The 16,547-nt window shown below is 49.8% G+C and overlaps 2 protein-coding genes across 3 annotated transcripts in view; one reads left to right on the top strand and one right to left on the bottom strand.

Moving 5' to 3' along the window:
* Positions 1 to 12,952, bottom strand: part of FGD1 (FYVE, RhoGEF and PH domain containing 1) — a 49,646-nt gene extending 36,694 nt beyond the window's left edge. For both annotated transcript variants that reach the window (XR_014520727.1, XM_083482800.1), the window contains exon 1: positions 12,390 to 12,952. Coding sequence is in view for 1 of the 2 variants with exons in the window: in XM_083482800.1 (XP_083338926.1) it covers positions 12,390 to 12,519 (130 nt within the window). In the remaining variant the exon portion in view is untranslated. The remainder of the gene's footprint in view (positions 1 to 12,389) is intronic.
* Positions 1 to 16,547, top strand: part of LOC310696819 (uncharacterized protein) — a 234,548-nt gene that overhangs the window by 200,797 nt on the left and 17,204 nt on the right. The gene's annotated exons all lie outside the window — the stretch shown is intronic.

Below are 16,547 nucleotides of genomic sequence, written 5' to 3'. Positions count from 1 at the left end.
AGAAGCCTGCACAGAGGGACGGGGGTCATCGGGGGTCGCGAGGAAAATCCCTGACCACTTATGTACGAAAGTGCTTGGAACACAATTAAAGCTCCGTTTTCCATTAACAAAACTGGAGGCTGGAAGGGCTTTTAAAAACCATTAAGCCTGTGTGTGTGTGTGTGTGTGTGTGTGTGTGTGTAAGAGAGAGAGAGAGAGAGAGAGAGAGAGAGAGAGAGAGAGAAAGAAACCCTTTTGTAGTATCTTTAACGTTTCCCATGGAGAGATGGACTTGACAGAAGTGCCATTCCCAGCCTCTCTAGGGCTGCGAGGGCTTGGAGGCTTCTCAGAAGCAGACAGCCTCGCTGCCAATCCAAGGCCACTTGTGTCTGGCAGTATTTGTGTCAAATCTGTCCAGGAGTCACCTACATAAGGCTGTCACCTGCGGGGGGTGGGGGAGAGGAAAAGAGCGAAACCCTGCCACACAAAGGATTCTGGGTAAAATAAAAATGCAAATCGCAGCCTTTGTGGCGAAAGCAGGTTCCCAGCGCCACCCCCCCTTGACAAATTAATCCCTTCCCACAAATTGCAGCAATCACAGTGGGGGGATAAAACAGCTCCAAGGCTACCTTTATATGCACACAGATGCGCGCACACATAGCAGTGCTCCTTAGTGGGAGTATTTGAAGAAACCTGTGAAGAGAACATCCTTTGCAGTCTCTCCTACTGTTCTTCCTGGCTTTCACTCTGGCATTCTCAGGGTCAATTAACTTTGTGCCCCACTGATTTCGTCAGTGGGGTGGCACCATAATGCACACCCTCCGTCTTTCTGCCAGCCAGACTGGGGCAGGAAGCAAATGCGCTACAGACCTGACTTAAAACAGTTAAGGCAGAGCACAGTCATGGGTTGAGGTGTGTGGGATTTGGGGCCTGCAGTGTTGGCAGGAAGATGGAGGAGGGGCTACGGCTAGACAGGAACAAGGATTGTGGGAATAGCAGGGGTCAGCAACCTTTTTCAGTCCACCGTCCCTCAGACCATGTGGTTGGCCAGACTATATTTTTGGGGGGGGGAAATATGAATGAATTCCTATGCCCCACAAATAACCCAGAGATGCATTTTAAATAAAAGCACACATTCTACTCATGTAAAAACACGCTGATTCCCAGACTGCGGGCCGGATTTAGAAGACGATTGGGCCACATGTTCAACCTTCAGTTCTGATTTCAGTACCAGTACCGGGAGATTTGTTAGTAATAATAAAGGAAGCTTAGCTGCTTTGCCCTTGTCACAGAGTGACTAGCACCTGTCCCCAAACTCTTAGGATTAAGGAAAACTGATTCAAAGCAGGTTTGACCCTCAGAGCCTCCTTTTTCCTGCAGAAATTAAGCACTGAGATATATGCATTTTATTTACGAAGGGACTCATTGACTCACACGCCCTTTCTGTTCTCTCTGATTCACCACTTGCATAAAGCCGTGCCTTCATCCTTCATAATCAACACACCGTCGCTAACATGGATTAGAACTCCTACACACCATCCATAAGCCTGCAATAAAAGGGGGTGGGGGTGGGGGTCCACTACAGAACCTTCCAGAAAGCAAGTATAAGAGGAGAAGTCTGGAGGGCAATGTTGCCATCAGGGCAGAGTGCGTCTAGGGTCCCACCCAGCAGGATGCGCAGGAAGGCTCCCAACTGCAGCAAGACTGCGTCTCCACGGCTGTGTGCGCAGCACACATTTCACACACGTTTCTTACCACCACCAAGAACCCTGGGAACTGTAGTTTATTGAGGGTGTTAGGATTTCTAGCTCTGTGAGGAATTAATCACCATTCCCAGGATTCTTTGAGGGGAGCAATATACTGTACTTTAAAAGTTTGGTTGTGCACACAGCCAGTATAGTAGTACCTCGGGTTACATACGCTTCAGGTTACATATGCTTCAGGTTACAGACGCTTCAGGTTACAGACTCCGCTAACCCAGAAATAGGACCTCGGGTTAAGAACTTTGCTTCAGGATAAGAACAGAAATTGCGTGGCGGCAGCAGGAGGCCCCATTAGCTAAAGTGGTGCTTCAGGTTAAGAACAGTTTCAGAACGGACCTCCGGAACGAATTAAGTTCTTAACCCAAGGTACCACTGTATCTTGAAGTGAAGTAGAGGCAGCGACCATTTAAGGCCCGTCCAATGTGTGCAACCGCACACACGCTCATCACACCAAACCCAAAAACATTGCAAAAAGGGGTAGAACGGGGCATTTGCAGGATTTTTCAATGGTGTTTCAAATATATGCGAATTCATTTAACACGTGGTGCCTTGGAACGTAACCTCCATGTAAATTCGGAGTTGCCTGTAATGCACATTATCATCAAGAGGAAGACCCTTTAAAACCATTAAATCCAGAACCTAAATTTATCTAACTGCACTTCTACTTAAGAAATAAATAATCCGTATTAACTGAAATAGAATGTGCAGGTCCAACATGACAGAATCTATCCCCTGCCCAGCCCTGCCAACAGAGCCTACCCTGACAACCCTGTAAATGTCTATGCCTGATGTTACAAAGCTGTTGCTTATCTATTTCCTAAGCCCATCACTGGCACTGAAAAACCAGACAAATTACTGCCACGATTAGCCGCCACATTAGCCAGAAAGGAAGGCAATCCAGGACCCAGAGGAAAGTGTTTAGCTGGCTCAGAAATCAAAAGGGTTAGGGGGCTTTTTTCAACACTCAGCATCAGGCCTTGGCAATCTCCTCCTTTGCTTAAAAATCTGAGCTGGTTGCAGCCTACCTCCCGACTCCACCCTACAAGATTCTTTTTCTCTCTCTTTCTCAAACTGTGTCCAGCTTGCAGCAAATTAAAGACTTGCTTGTAAAAATTACAGGGCACCAATTCGAAGCAAGAACCAGAGGCATGATGGCAGCCTGTCGAGCATCCACTCCTCGCAGCATGCATGTCCTCGGATCTGGTGAAAGGAAAGTGGGTCTTTCCAAAAAAGTTTAGAAGCAGGCAAGCCCACCAAGTCTGGCAAGGAGTGGTGGCCATACAGAAGGCTTTCCAGAAGTCCCCACCCCAAAACAAGTTTTGAGTACGTGCTGACCCCCAGTGTTCCATCTCCAGACAAAATACTAAATAGAATCTGAGCACATAAAAACAACCTGGGAATATGTCCAGTATAAGCAGTGCGTGGTGGGGGTAAACAGAGATCCGTATCAGCTTCATTATACCCCCTCCCTTGCACAGGGAAGGACAACTCAAAAGAAGAAGCCCTGTAGAGGGGCTGGAAGGAGACTTCGGTGTGATTCAGAATTCAGGGTGTCCATTCCACCAACAGCTCCAGCCCCAGGGCCATCGGAAGCCTCTGTGCACATGATGCGCCCATATGGAACATATTAAGGGTTCTGCAAGAGGGAAAAAAGTTGGAGGGAGGGAAGAGAAGCCAAATGTGGGTGGTGCAGCAGGATGTATCCTGCCCTCACCCTGCTCTGTTGGACTGTTGGGGGGGGGGGTTAACCCTTTGCGTTTCACAGAAGAGGAAGAAGGGGGCGGGGAGTGTCATCAAAGGCCGGAGGCGGAGGCTGGAAAAACAGGAGCAGTTAAGAAACTGCAGGATTGCCAGCTTCTTAGTTGACTGAACTTCAGGAGCGCTGGCCTGGCATTTTGAGCAGGCCGTATTTCTGGCCTTATCAGTTTCTATCCAAATGTGATTTTGGTTTTAAACGCAGTGTAAAGTAGTCTTTATGTGAGTATATTGTACAGTGGTACCTCGAGTTACAGACGCTTCAGGTTACAGACTCCGCTAACCCAGAAATATTACCTCAGGTTAAGAACTTTGCTTCAGGATGAGAACAGAAATCGTGCTCCGGCAGCGCGGTGGAAGCAGGAGGCCCCATTAGCTAAAGTGGTGCTTCAGGTTAAGAACAGTTTCAGGTTAAGAACGGACCTCCAGAACGAATTAAGTACGTAACCAGAGGTACCACTGTATTCAATTATAGGGTATCAGAGTTTTTAGGGGCTAACCAGGCTGGGATAGCTGGCTTGTGGGTTTTTGAATGTCTGGTGTAGATTTTTTCAATTTCATTGTTCTGTATGGGAAAATGACAATAAAGATTATTGTATCGTTACCGGGTGCTCTCTCTCCCCCTTACCCACACCTTCAGTTATTACAGAACAGGAGCCCCACATTTCAGGAACTGCTATTCCTGATCACACCTCCAAGAGACGCAAGAAGTGGCTGGTGCAATCTTGAGGCTACACGGGTCAAGTAACAAGGCTGCTTTAATGGACGCCTGCACATTTTTTGGAGTAATATCAGCAGGCTTCTGCCCTGAAGAGCTTACAACACAGATTATGATTGGGGGTGAGGGGGCAGAACCACAGAGAGGAGGGAAAACATAGGAGAGGAACTGAGTATGCCACAATCCTATATTGGAGTTGCACCAGTTGAGGGGGCTTTAGGATTTGGCAGAAGCCCCAGACCAGGTATGCTGCTATCGTGAGCACTCACTGAGCACACAGGCAACACTTCTCACTCTTCTACCTGCATCCAGGTGCAGGGACTATGAACTGCTCTCTCCATATCACCCCTTGCTCCCACAAGCACAGCCATCCCACACCATGTTTTGTGCAGACCAAGACCCAACCCATTACCACAGCCATGAGCACTGTGTTTCCAACTGCTCCTCTGTAGCACTGCCAACCAGCGCAAGAGCCCAGCCCAGGTGACTGGTTGGCAGTCTTTGTGGGTTACACTCCATCGCTGCTGGTGCCGTTCAGTAAAGATCGCCATCAATACTCCACGTATTGTTTCTGTATTTGGCGTGGGTTAGTGAGCAGGGTTCCCTCTCCTTCAGACTTGTGGTAAATGGCATCAGGATGGGACCCTTGGAGGTAGGGAAACGAATACAGTGGTACCTCAGGTTACAGACGCTTCAGGTTACATACGCTTCAGGTTACAGACTCCACTAACCCAGAAATAGTACCTTGGGTTAAGAACTTTGCTTCAGGGTGAGAACAGAAATCGTGCGGCGGCAGCAGGAGGCCCCATTAGCTAAAGTGGTACCTCAGGTTAAGAACAGTCTCAGGTTAAGAATGGACCTCCAGAACGAATTAAGTTCTTTACCCGAGGTACCACTGTACTGCATTTGCTGTCTCTGGTTGTGGGGGTCAGCCTCTGAGAGTATGCCAAGGGGTGCTACTGATGGAGTGTATGAAGGGGTGAGTAGCTGTGTTGGGTGCTGGCAAGCAAGACTGGCTTCTCAGCCAAACTGCTGGAGGAGAGATGGTCCCATGGGCTGCACAGGTGAGAGACTGGCTGGGTCCTTGAGTCTGCACACTTGTATGAACTGTGGTATGTGAGACTTAGGACCCCACCCTGCAGGGCACCTGAAGTCTTTTGGAAGCTGCACACTGGCTGCCTGCGCTGCTGGGGTTCATCATCTGCGGCCACCATGGCATTGCTTCGTGCGCTAAGGGGACGTGGTATCACTGTGGACACATCCCCAGGTTGACCGGTTCCTTCCACTATGGGCAATGTGGGATTGGCAGGCAATGGCAGCATTGCCAAAGGGCAGGACTGGAGTTTTGCAAAATTTTAAAAACATTTATTTCAACTGTGTTTAACCCTTTATCATACAATCATAGCGTTGGAAGGGACCTCAAGAGTCCAACCCCTTGCAATGCTGGAATCTTAGCTAGAGCTTCCATGACAGATGGCCATCCCACCTCTCCTTAGAAACCTCCAAGGAAGGAGAGTCCACCACCTTCTGAGGGAGACCGCTCCACTGTCAAACAAGTTTCCTCTTGGAGTGGGCATCAACTAGAGACAAGAGCTGTTCTGCCCACATAGTGGTGGAATATAGAATTCCGCTGCCCAGGGCTTCATCTCAGTTGGGAGTGAGAACTAAAGGACTGACTGGTGGGAGCTATGTCACTTCTTACTCTTCCTTCCCATGGTTGCTAGTTGCTTTCCCTAAAGATAATCTCCCACCAGCTCCACATCATGCGCTCCTTCCATTTGCCTAGTCCAAGAATGGCTAACATTTTTGGAGGGCCATAATGACCCATGCTCAACTCTCTGAGGGCCATATGTCAAAGTGAGCTGTGTGAAAGTGAACGTGGACCATTTTTAATTTTTGCTTTTTTGAAAAAGGACTAGTCCTTCCCCTAGAATATCTGAAGTATTTTAACTTCGACCTTGGAAACAATTATGCACAAGCAATCATTCTAATGTGTCCACCCCCCCCCCCAATTAGTTCCTGTTTTCCCTTCATCATGTATTTGCAAACTGCAGAGCTGTGGGCAGGGCTTGTCTTTTGATTTCACTCTTGCGGCACCAAGCTATTTTTAGGTCCCAATTAAATAATATTTATTATGCATGTGAATCTTCTTCATCAGCATGATTTCTTCTGGCTAAAGAATTTGGGTTTTTTCGTTGCAGGGTTTGGAGGGCACAATGCACATAACTGGAGCCTTCTCCAGCCTTCAAAGCAGGCATAGGCAAACTTGGCTCTCCAGATGTTTTAAGACTACAATTCCCATCATCCCTGACCACTGGTACTATGAGCTAGGGATGATGGGAGTTGTAGTCCCAAAAAAACTTCTGGAGGGCCGAGTTTGCCTATGCCTGCTTTAAAGACATCTGCCATACCTTTGCATGTGTGCACAGATGCCTGCACGCAGGCTTACATGGCAATATGGGGAAGGTGGCTGTGAGCCACGCACCACATACATTACTCACAATGCCCCCCCAAATTTAAGTGGGGAACTTAAATAGCGGCCTAAAGGTTCCTGGCAGCTGCCTGAGGATGCTCAGCGCAGGCACCGGCCCTGTACTTATTTGCATATATACCCTGACAGAACAGATTCAGGGACATGTTAATGATTAAAATTGTCTGACGCTGTATAGTTAAATATGACTTTTGTTAAGAAGCACTTCCTTTGGGCCTCACGCTAATATTCCAATAGAATGCACTTGGGGTCACACCTGGGCAAACTCCTCCCCCCCAAACCTTGGCAACAGCATCGAGCAACAAGACAGCGGTCCCAGCAGTGCCAGTGAAATGTCACAATGACGCAGCATTGGCACAGCGGTTCGTACGCCCCATCCTAAATTATTTTACTTGCTGGCACAGCAAGTCTTGGGATCCGGTTGTTAGCATACGGCCCTCTACGCCCTTCCCCTCCCATCCGAGAGCCCTTTCCCGTCTCAGGCCCAGGCTTCCCCTCCCCGCGCAGAGCCTGGCAGCTGTTGCTGACACAGTGAACTACAGGCCCAGAGCTCCCCAGCCCGGCCCCTTTCTAAAGATAGCTCTTCTCACCCAGATGGATGGAAAAAAATGGTGGGGCCGGCTCAGTAAGACTGCAAGCAAGGAAAGAGAACAGGAATCTCCCAGAGGTGCCCCTGGTTTTGGACCAGAGGGGTCTCTGCTGCCCCAGACACGGCCTCAAGACGTTTCCATGCCCACGGCAGAAGAGGACCCTTTCTTACTAGCCATCGCTGAGGCACAGTCCAGCTGGAAGCTGATTCTCCTGTGCAAGCCCTGCTGAGCCCCGAGTCATTTCCGAGGGTTGCATGGGAGAACTTCCCACCACAGGTCCAATATGGCTGGTTCCCATTCTGCCACCCTTAAAGGGAAAGGGACCCCTGACCATTAGGTCCAGTTGTGTCCGACTCTGGGGTTGTGGTGCTCATCTCGCTTTATTGGCCGAGGGAGCCGGCGTACAGCTTCCGGGTCATGTGGCCAGCATGACTAAGCCGCTTCTGGGGAACCAGAGCAGCGCATGGAAACGCCGTTTACCTTCCCACCGGAGCGGTACCTATTTATCTACTTGCACTTTGACGTGCTTTTGGACTGCTAGGTTGGCAGGAACTGGGACTGAGCAACGGGAGCTCACCCTGTTGCGGGGCCTCGAACTGCCAACCTTCTGATCGGCACGTCCTAGGCTCTGTGGTTTAACCCACAGCACCACCCTTTCTGCCACCCTTAGTGATGCAGAAAACCTCTTTGTATAGTGAAGCCACTCATTTTACCTCTGCAGCAGCCTCATGATGGGCCCTGTACTTCACTCTCCCAAATTTGAGCCTCATGGTTCCCTAGTTCCAAATCCTAATTTTCTCCATAATCCTCTTTTGGTTATGTCAGGAAGGTGCACCATGCAGGCAGCTGGGGAAGGAAGCATGAACCCCTGCCCCATGTTTTGAGACTCAAATAGAACAAGAGACAAAACATGAGTTCCCAGCCTGCACCTACCAGTAACACAGTCTAGGACCTGCCCATGTCAATTAGACAGTGCTAGAGAAGTGAGGGGACACTTCAAAGAGTGTCCCCCCCCCACAAACAAGGCTGCAAGGCAAGAATTAAAGTCCATGGATTAATCTGTGGGACAATCCAGTGAGGACTCTCTTGTTTGTTTGTCAAGGTTTTTTTGAGTTTGGTCCATTACTGTAATAAAAGAGAAAAACAATACGAAATAGGACCTTTGTTGCTAACAATGAACAGTAAGCTTTGCAGCAAAACCCAACTCACGTATAATCAGAAATAAGTAATTCTGTAAATTCCCAGGCAAGCGTCCATAGGAGTACAGCCTTGCCCATTTTCTGAAATTGTAAGTGACCTCACACTTCTTTAAATATATAAAAAGGCACGTGGAGGTTTTGCAATAGGCATACTGATTTAAATAAATTGGCATGATAGTTGTTGTCACAAACACAAAATTCTTTATAAAGTCAACAGCCCTGCCTTTAGGTTTGTGCTTCCTTTCCTGGGGTCCTTTCCCATGGCTCTCCCCACCCATTAATACAGTTGCTCAAAAGAGAAAGCACTGATGAATGAAGTGCCGAGTTAAGCTAACCTGAATCTCGGTTTCCTTTGACTCACTGCAACTGCAGGCTGTGCTCTTTTCCAGAACCACTGTGCTCCCCTGTCCCAGAGCCAAAGAGGCCTGGCTCCCGGTCTCCCTGGACCACATGCGTCTCCTACAGCAGGGGTTAGAGGGGCCGGGCCTTCTTCTCCCCATCCTGAGCAGGGCTCTCTGTCCCCCAGATAGTCCCCCTGCGGCTTTCCCTGGAGCCAGGATGTGGCTTTGCTTTTATGTCAACCCAGCAGTGTTCCTCCAGGCTTTGTAATGAAGGAAGATGGGGGAGGGAGAGCAGAACCGTTCCTAGGGGCGGAATAAGCAGGCAGGAGACAAGGATGGGCAGCACCTGGTCCGAGCGAGCTCAAGTTTCTCCTGCAACCACAGCACACTGGGGTAAAGAGCACCTAAACATTATTTTTTAACACATCTGATCCCCCAGTCCTAAATCCTGCCACTTCACTTCCAGGCTCCAGTCGCCCAGCCCTCCTCCTCCTCCTCCTCCTCCAACCACAGGATTCCTGTCCCTTCTCAAAACCCCGAGTCAGCTCCTGTATCCTTCTGCTCCGACCTCTCGGGCTGAAGAGAGCTGAGGAAGGGAGCCCAAAGGAAGGAGAGAGAGACTGTATGCACAACTACAGTGGTACCTCGGGTTACATACGCTTCAGGTTACAGACTCCGCTAACCCAGAAATAGTACCTCGGGTTAAGAACTTTGCTTCAGGATGAGAACAGAAATCATGCTTCGGCAGCACAGCAGCAGCAGGAGGCCCCATTAGCTAAAGTGGTGCTTCAGGTTAAGAACAGTTTTAGGTTAAGAACGGACCTCCGAAACGAATTAAGTTCTTAACCTGAGGTACCACTGCACTAGGTTCTGCTTTTGCCTAAAAGAAGCCAGGATTTCCAAGAGGCTTCTTTTCAAGCGCAGCATTTTGTTTTCAAGCCGCGCAAGTCAGCCAACTCCTATTGGAAGCAACAAACCAAGGCTTCCTTTGTGGATGAAAATCTGGATTGCAAGATGGAAGCACAACTCTCTCTCTCTCTCTCTCTCTCTCTCTCACACACACACACACACACACACAGGCACTGTCTTTAAGAATAGCCGGGTTTCCAGCTGAAGTGTTCAGACCCGTCTGAGTTTCTTTAGCCTTTCTGCGTGCTGGAGGAGTGTAAAATACAGTGCTAGACAGCCAGGCATAAGAAAAGAAAAACAAAGCAAACCAGAAGTGGCTCACACCTCCCCAGAACAAACCTTCACTCCCTTTATTCACACCCCTGTTATACCTCTCCATGGCATTGCCCCCCAACAATCCAGGCCTGGATCACGAAGGCAAGCCAGAAAGAGCATCTTTTCAGTTTTGCCTTATTGCTTCCTTCTCACCTTTTGCTCAAGGGAGCAGTGGGCGAGTCCAGGGTATTAGAGAAGGGAAGGCTGGGAGCTAGGATTCCTGGGTTCTCTCCCCAGGACAGAGAGGGCAGTATAGCCTAGCAGATAAATCACATTTTAAAGGGGAAGGAGGGAGGAGAAGATGATGTACAGGTGCCACTGCAACAACAATGATAAATGCACACAAGTAAACTCCTGCCGCTGGATTAGCTAACAAAGCAAAATAATTGGTTGGGGAGGGGAGAGGAAACCATGCTTCAAAAAATTGAATGGGTTGTACACATGAAAGGCTTGTGTCTGTATAGTTTCGCTACACTGTGGCAGCACCCGAGGCTGCTGGAGTCCCACTCTGGCCTCAGGCACAAAGCAAAAAAAAAAGGGGGGGAAACAACACAAAGCTTACCCAAGTCTGAATCAACAAAGGAAAGGGGTGGGGAAGGGAAGGGCTTGCCCTGCGTCTGGGGTCACAGAAAAGAATCCACTGTTACATTTCATTCCCCCACCCACCCCCATTACAGCAAAGGCCAGGAGACCATTATCCAGCCCCCAGGGCAACCTGCTCTAGCTACTGGGAAGCCCCACCTTCCTATGAAAGAGTGATGCCCAAAGACATTAAGGAAATTGGCAATGTAAGAGCTGGCATTTCTGAAGAGCCAGGCCTAGTACCCAAAGGCTGGTGTGGATGCTGAGGACAGAGACCCAGTTCTTCAGCCTCATTTCAAGGAAGGATAATTCTTCCTATTTTTTTGTAATAATCCCCCCTCCCCAATCGCCTTTCTCAGGCCTCAAAATGTTTCTAATAATACCAAACTTGTAAGGGTGACTCAAAGGCTTCAGTCTCTTGTGTGAGATTCTTCACAGTGGGAAGGGGGTGGGGGAGAGAAAGATGAGGAAAGAGCCGCACATCTCCCCCCACCCCACCCCCTTGCACATTTCACACTTACATCTTGACAGGATGCAATTTGCAAATCAGACCCAGAGAAAATGACACCAAATCCTGGCTCCAAACTTAATTCCACCTATGAATGTATGACTTGTCAGGAGACACAGCTGATCTTTTCTGTATTAATCCTGTTAAATTTTCTCTAAGCCTTTGTGTGAACCTGTGGCAAGGAGTTCCACTGGTGCAATTCCAGGAGGCCAAGTCCTTTATCAGTCAGATTCAGAGTGGGGCAAGCTGTCTTGCAGAAGAGTTATAATCAACAAGCTGAACAGCTTACTCCCAAGAAAGGGGTAGAAAATTGTGTGGTCTAGGATGAGGGGGACACCCCAGAGTCGTTTGCGACTGGACTTAACTGCCAGGGGTCCTTTACCTTTACCTTATTACATCTTGCAAAGCAAGAAGACTCTGAGAAAGATTAGAGAGATGCTTGGGGAGGAATGAGAGTGCAGGCTGCAAAACTAATGCTCTTGCAACCCTCCCCCCTTCCCTTTTCTGAACCTCCCCCATTGCAATTTAACTGCATACCTCTTTGTTTCAAAAGCTGCCTTCTTGGTCTTTTATCAGGTTTGGGAATTTGCAAAGGAAAAGAAATCAAAATGGCAGGGTTGAAAGAAAATCAGGGCCAACTACAAGAACTGTGGGAGAGAAGGAGCGGTGGGGCAGAGGCAGCTCTGGAGAAGAGAGGGCGGCTGCACTATCGCTGTAAGCTCTTCGGGGCAGAGAGCTACAGAGTTGGCAGCCTAATCCCTCCTGTGCTCCAGGACCTCCAGGCACGTTTCGGAGGAGAGTGCAGATGAAAGAAAAGAGGCCCGTTGCCCATTCTTATTTTTAACACCTCCAGCGCCCCGAAACTGTTGCAAACTATGGACTAAAAAAACAACATATTAATCCACATTTGGTAGAGCTCTTTTACCCCGAGCTACTACGTTTGCGCGCACCACTCCCCAGATTCCCACCAGACACCACACACATCATTTCCTAGAGAGAAAACTGCCATTTCGGCATCCTGCTCTAGCCACTGGCCTCCACTCCCCCAAATGCGGAGCCAGATGCTCCTGGCGCAAGCGCTTCTTTGATCTAACCATTGCGCACGACTTCCCTTGCTCAAGGTGCAAACCGAAACCAGAAATCCACCTCCGCTCCAGCGTTGACGGAAGGCTCTCCCATTGACCAGCCAAAGACAGAAAACGAGGCGCCCCCGCCGCCCCCCAATCCCTTCTCCCTTACCGGCTCGAATCTGGGGAGAGGAAGCTGCTCCCGCCTCGATGTGGTACGAAAACCTCACGGCTTTGAACTGCTGGGAATAAGATCCACTGGGTTCCGGGCAGGGCATCCCCATCACGCTGGCCCGCTGCATGATCGCACGGCACCCCCCGCGCCCGCTCCTTCAGTCCCCCCCAAAATCCCTCCGAGGCCGCCCCCCAAACGCCAGGCTGCCGAGAGTCCCCATCAAACGGCCCGATCCCCTTCAGGAAAAAAAGAGAGTGGATCCGAATGCAGCTCAATCGACCGAATAGATCCACGCTCGAGCAAAGAAAGGGAAGGCGGGTGGGGGAGAGCGAGCGATGGATCCAGCCTGGCTTGGCTGCGCGCGTGCGTTCCCCCCCCTCAAAGACAGATCCTTGCAACAAGTCAGCGCAGCTCTTGCAAGAAGCATCGCCTTGGCCAGGAATGTATCGGAAAGCGAGCTGGGAAGCGTTTCCACGTTGGAGCGCCTGCTCCCATTCCCCCTTCGCTTCCTCCTCCGCCTCCCCTCCCTCTCTCTCCTCGCTCAGTGGGCTGGCTCTTTCGTACTGCAGCGCCAGGCGCTGAGAGCAGATTGCTTGCAAGGAGATTTCAAACCCTCCTCTTCGCTCTCTTGGGCTGTGTGTGTGTGTGCGCTTTCTTTTTTTGTTTTAAAAAATTGGATTTCGTTAGCAGCCACACACAGACTTGGAAGTCGATTGGCTCTTGCTGCCTGGGCTGGAGGATTCTCTCCACACACTCCCCCCTCTCTCCAGGATATTGACAAAAAAAAAAGGCTGAAAAAAGGGGGTGTTGGCAATTTATTTCCTCGCACTTGGGAGGGTTCCACTAACAGCTGTTGTTTGAAAAATCAGCTCGTTTTGAAGTCTGCTTTGAGGTTTTTCCCTCTTCCCCCTCCTACACTCCAAAAAGGTTTCCACGGTTTGGGGGAAGTCTCAAGTCAGCCTTTGATCTTTCTCTGCGTTCAAACGAACTGCACATTTGGGGATCAAGTATCCCCCCCCCCAAAAAAAGATTGATTCCCCTCTCCTCTTCCTGAACCCTGATTTCTTAGCCTTTAAGGTGTCCGTCTAGTTCCAGCACCAGGCTGCCCCCTGAAGACTTGCCCTCCCCCTCTACAATAATCCTTTTAGAAAACATTTGAAGCCAGTTTGTGGTTTCAGAGATCTCTAGATTTCCTGGTCAGCCCTGAAACCTTAGAGTTGGTTCCCTCCCTCCTTCTCCCCCTCCCCACATTAAAAATGTGGTTACACATTTTTAATAGCATCACAAAGTTTTCTTTCTAGTAAGGTTCAAACAGACAGCAAACGTTTTATTTTCCAAGACATTTCAGCTGCTTCCTTCACAAGAGTCAGGCTTCTTGGAAGTTCTGGCTCTCAAGTTTTCTAAGGAAATTTAACAGTTTAGAAGAGTTCCAAGTCCGTTGTAAACTCTGAACTGTCTTCAAGCGGCTGCATCCCACTTTTTAAAACTAATAATAATAAAAATAGCATGGTCTGGATTTTTGTGGCTTCACAGCCAAATTCAGTTGCGCTTTCCTTTTTTTAGCTGCTTTTGAAAGTAAACTGGCTTCTCTGGATGGAGGAATAAAGGACAAATATAGGCCAAAAACAAACAAAAGAGAAAAAGCGCCCCCCCCCCCAATCTCTGAACCCTTTACAGAGCTAAACAGTTGTTAACCCTGCTCCATGTATGGGGGGGGGGGAGCCCTCTGAGATAATATGCTTGCAAACCACAGCAGCTGTGGACAATCTAAGTGATTTAAAGGCACAGAGCCCTGCTTTTGCCAAGTCAGGAGGTGCATTGGCAGGGCAAGACAGCGATGCCCATCCCATGCCAATGTGTTGAAAGCAGAAGTGCCCAGTCTGCTTGCTCTGCTTGCTTGTCGCAATCTTTGGAACCAGCCTTTCAGAACTCCTCATCTCCTCTGGGCAAGCTGTGAAATATATTTTGCTACCTTGGCAGCCAAATGCCACCTTTCCTCACTATTTTTGTAAAGCGAGTAGGATTCAGTAGCAGATCTGGTGCAGTTTGCTTGCACCTGCCCAGGGCCGTGGGGGGGGGGAGGGGCTAGCCAGTTTTTTTGCCCCCAGTGAAACTCCATTGAGGCTCCCAGCCATGGCAGTTGCCCCCCCCCCATCCACAAATATTATTGAAAGCATTGAAAGTACTCAATTATCTGAGGTTCTGCCCCCCCAGTAGAAGCCTGCCCCCCAATGTCATATTTATGGGGATTTCCTTTTAAAAAACTCAACAATTTTGGCTGGCCGCCCCCCCCCCAAATCCTAGCTATGCGCATGCATCCCAGCTTGTGTGTGTACACAAACGGACATGGGTGAGGTGCCATACTGCATTTTTGACCCAGGTGAAATTAAGCCTAGTTTTGCCGCTGCACCTGCCCTCCCAGCTATCCCTTGTGTTTCCCTACCCCCACTGCTGAACTGCACTGATCCCTTTGCTCCCTCGGCCCTCTTTTGAGCTCACTGATGCCTCACCCCACTGGACACTACTGTTGAGAGCAGGGGGTGGCGGTGAGGGGAACCCGTGGCTAGAACAAGGGTTGGGGGACCCCAGGCCCTGGGGCCTGAAGGAGACTCTGCAGGCCTCTCTTATCTGGCCACACCTACCCTCCGGGGGCCATGTGCCTCCCCCACCTTCCTCCATGTCCTCTCTGAGTACTTTTGCCTGTCTGGAATGTGCCCTTGAACTCTGACAGTTTCTGGTGGAGGGTGGTGAGGGGTGTAAGAAATCTCCTTTTGTGTGGCTGGAATGTTGCCTCCCGTGGAAAGGCACGAAGAAGCCGCCACTCTTGCCTCTGACCCTACCCACTCCTTGCCTCTGTCCGCACCCAGCATTGGCAGGAGGTTGCCCATGGGAGAATGTGGCCTCAGGTTGGAAAATCCCTGCGCTAGAGAGAGCCTGAACCCCTTATCCCTCACCCCTTGGGACCCAGCCCTCCAGCCCTCTAGCACCTCCATCCAAGACGCAACAAGTTGCTGGGTCATAATGCTTGTTAATGAAGCCCAGCTCCAAATACGAGGCTCGCCAGGACAAGTCACTGGCTCTCAGCCTAAATTACTGCACAGAGTTGTCCTACCTCCTCATTTTATTTGTATGTTGCCTTTCCATAGTTAAAGCAATGACTCTCCGGCTGCCAATCAGTTTCTGGGCCCAATTCAAAGTCCTGGTTTTGACGTACGAAACCTTAAATGGCTCAGGGCGGCGTGGTGTAGTGGTTAAGAGTGGTGGACTCGTAATCTGGTGAACCGGGTTTGCTTCCCCGCTCCTCCACATGCAGCTGCTGGGTGACCTTGAGCTACTCACACTTTTCTGAAGTTTTTCAGCCTCACTCACCTCACAGAGTGTTTGTTGTGGGGGAGGAAGGGAAAGGAAATTGTGAGCCACTTTGAGACTTAAGGGGAGTGAAAAGCGGAATATCAAATCCAAACTCTTCTTCTTCTTCTTCTTTGGTAAAGGTAAAGGTAAAGGGACCCCTGACTCTGGGGTTGCAGCACTCATCTCGCTTTATTGGCCGAGGGAGCTGGCGTACAGCTTCCGGGTCATGTGGCCAGCATGACTAAGCTGCTTCTGGCGAACCAGAGCAGCGCACAGAAACGCCGTTTACCTTCCCACCTATTTATCTACTTGCACTTTGACGTGCTTTCAAACTGCTAGGTTGGCAGGAGCAGGGACCGAGAAAACGGTAGCTCAGGCCGTTGCAGGGATTCGAACCGCCGACCTTTTGATTGGCAAGTTCTAGGCTCTGTGGTTTAACCCACAGCGCCACCCGCGTCCCTTTTTCTTCTACCTCTCCCCAAATGAACTCACGTGGAGCCCAAGATCATCTTCTGAGGCCCTCCATGGGCCTCTTCCACGAGAGGTCTGGAGGGAGGCCTTTTCTGCAGTGGCTCCCCGCTTGTGGAATGCACTCCCCAGACCAAAGGCCCATCTCATCCAGCATTCTGTTCTCCCATTGGCCAGTAAGATGCCTGTGGGAAACCAGGGAGCAGAGCAGAACCTGAGCACAAGAGCCTTCTCTCATCCAGTGCTTTCCAGCAACTTGTACTCAGAAGCACTGCTGCCTCCATCACGGCAAGCAGCGCTTGAAAGCCCTTGAAAGCTGTGACTGAACCTCCAGGC

This window comes from Podarcis liolepis (genome assembly GCF_965112155.1).
Source record: "Podarcis liolepis genome assembly, chromosome: 17".
Taxonomy (NCBI): domain Eukaryota; kingdom Metazoa; phylum Chordata; class Lepidosauria; order Squamata; family Lacertidae; genus Podarcis; species Podarcis liolepis.
Note: the sequence above shows the minus strand (reverse complement) of the source record. Positions and strands in the feature narration are given on the sequence as shown.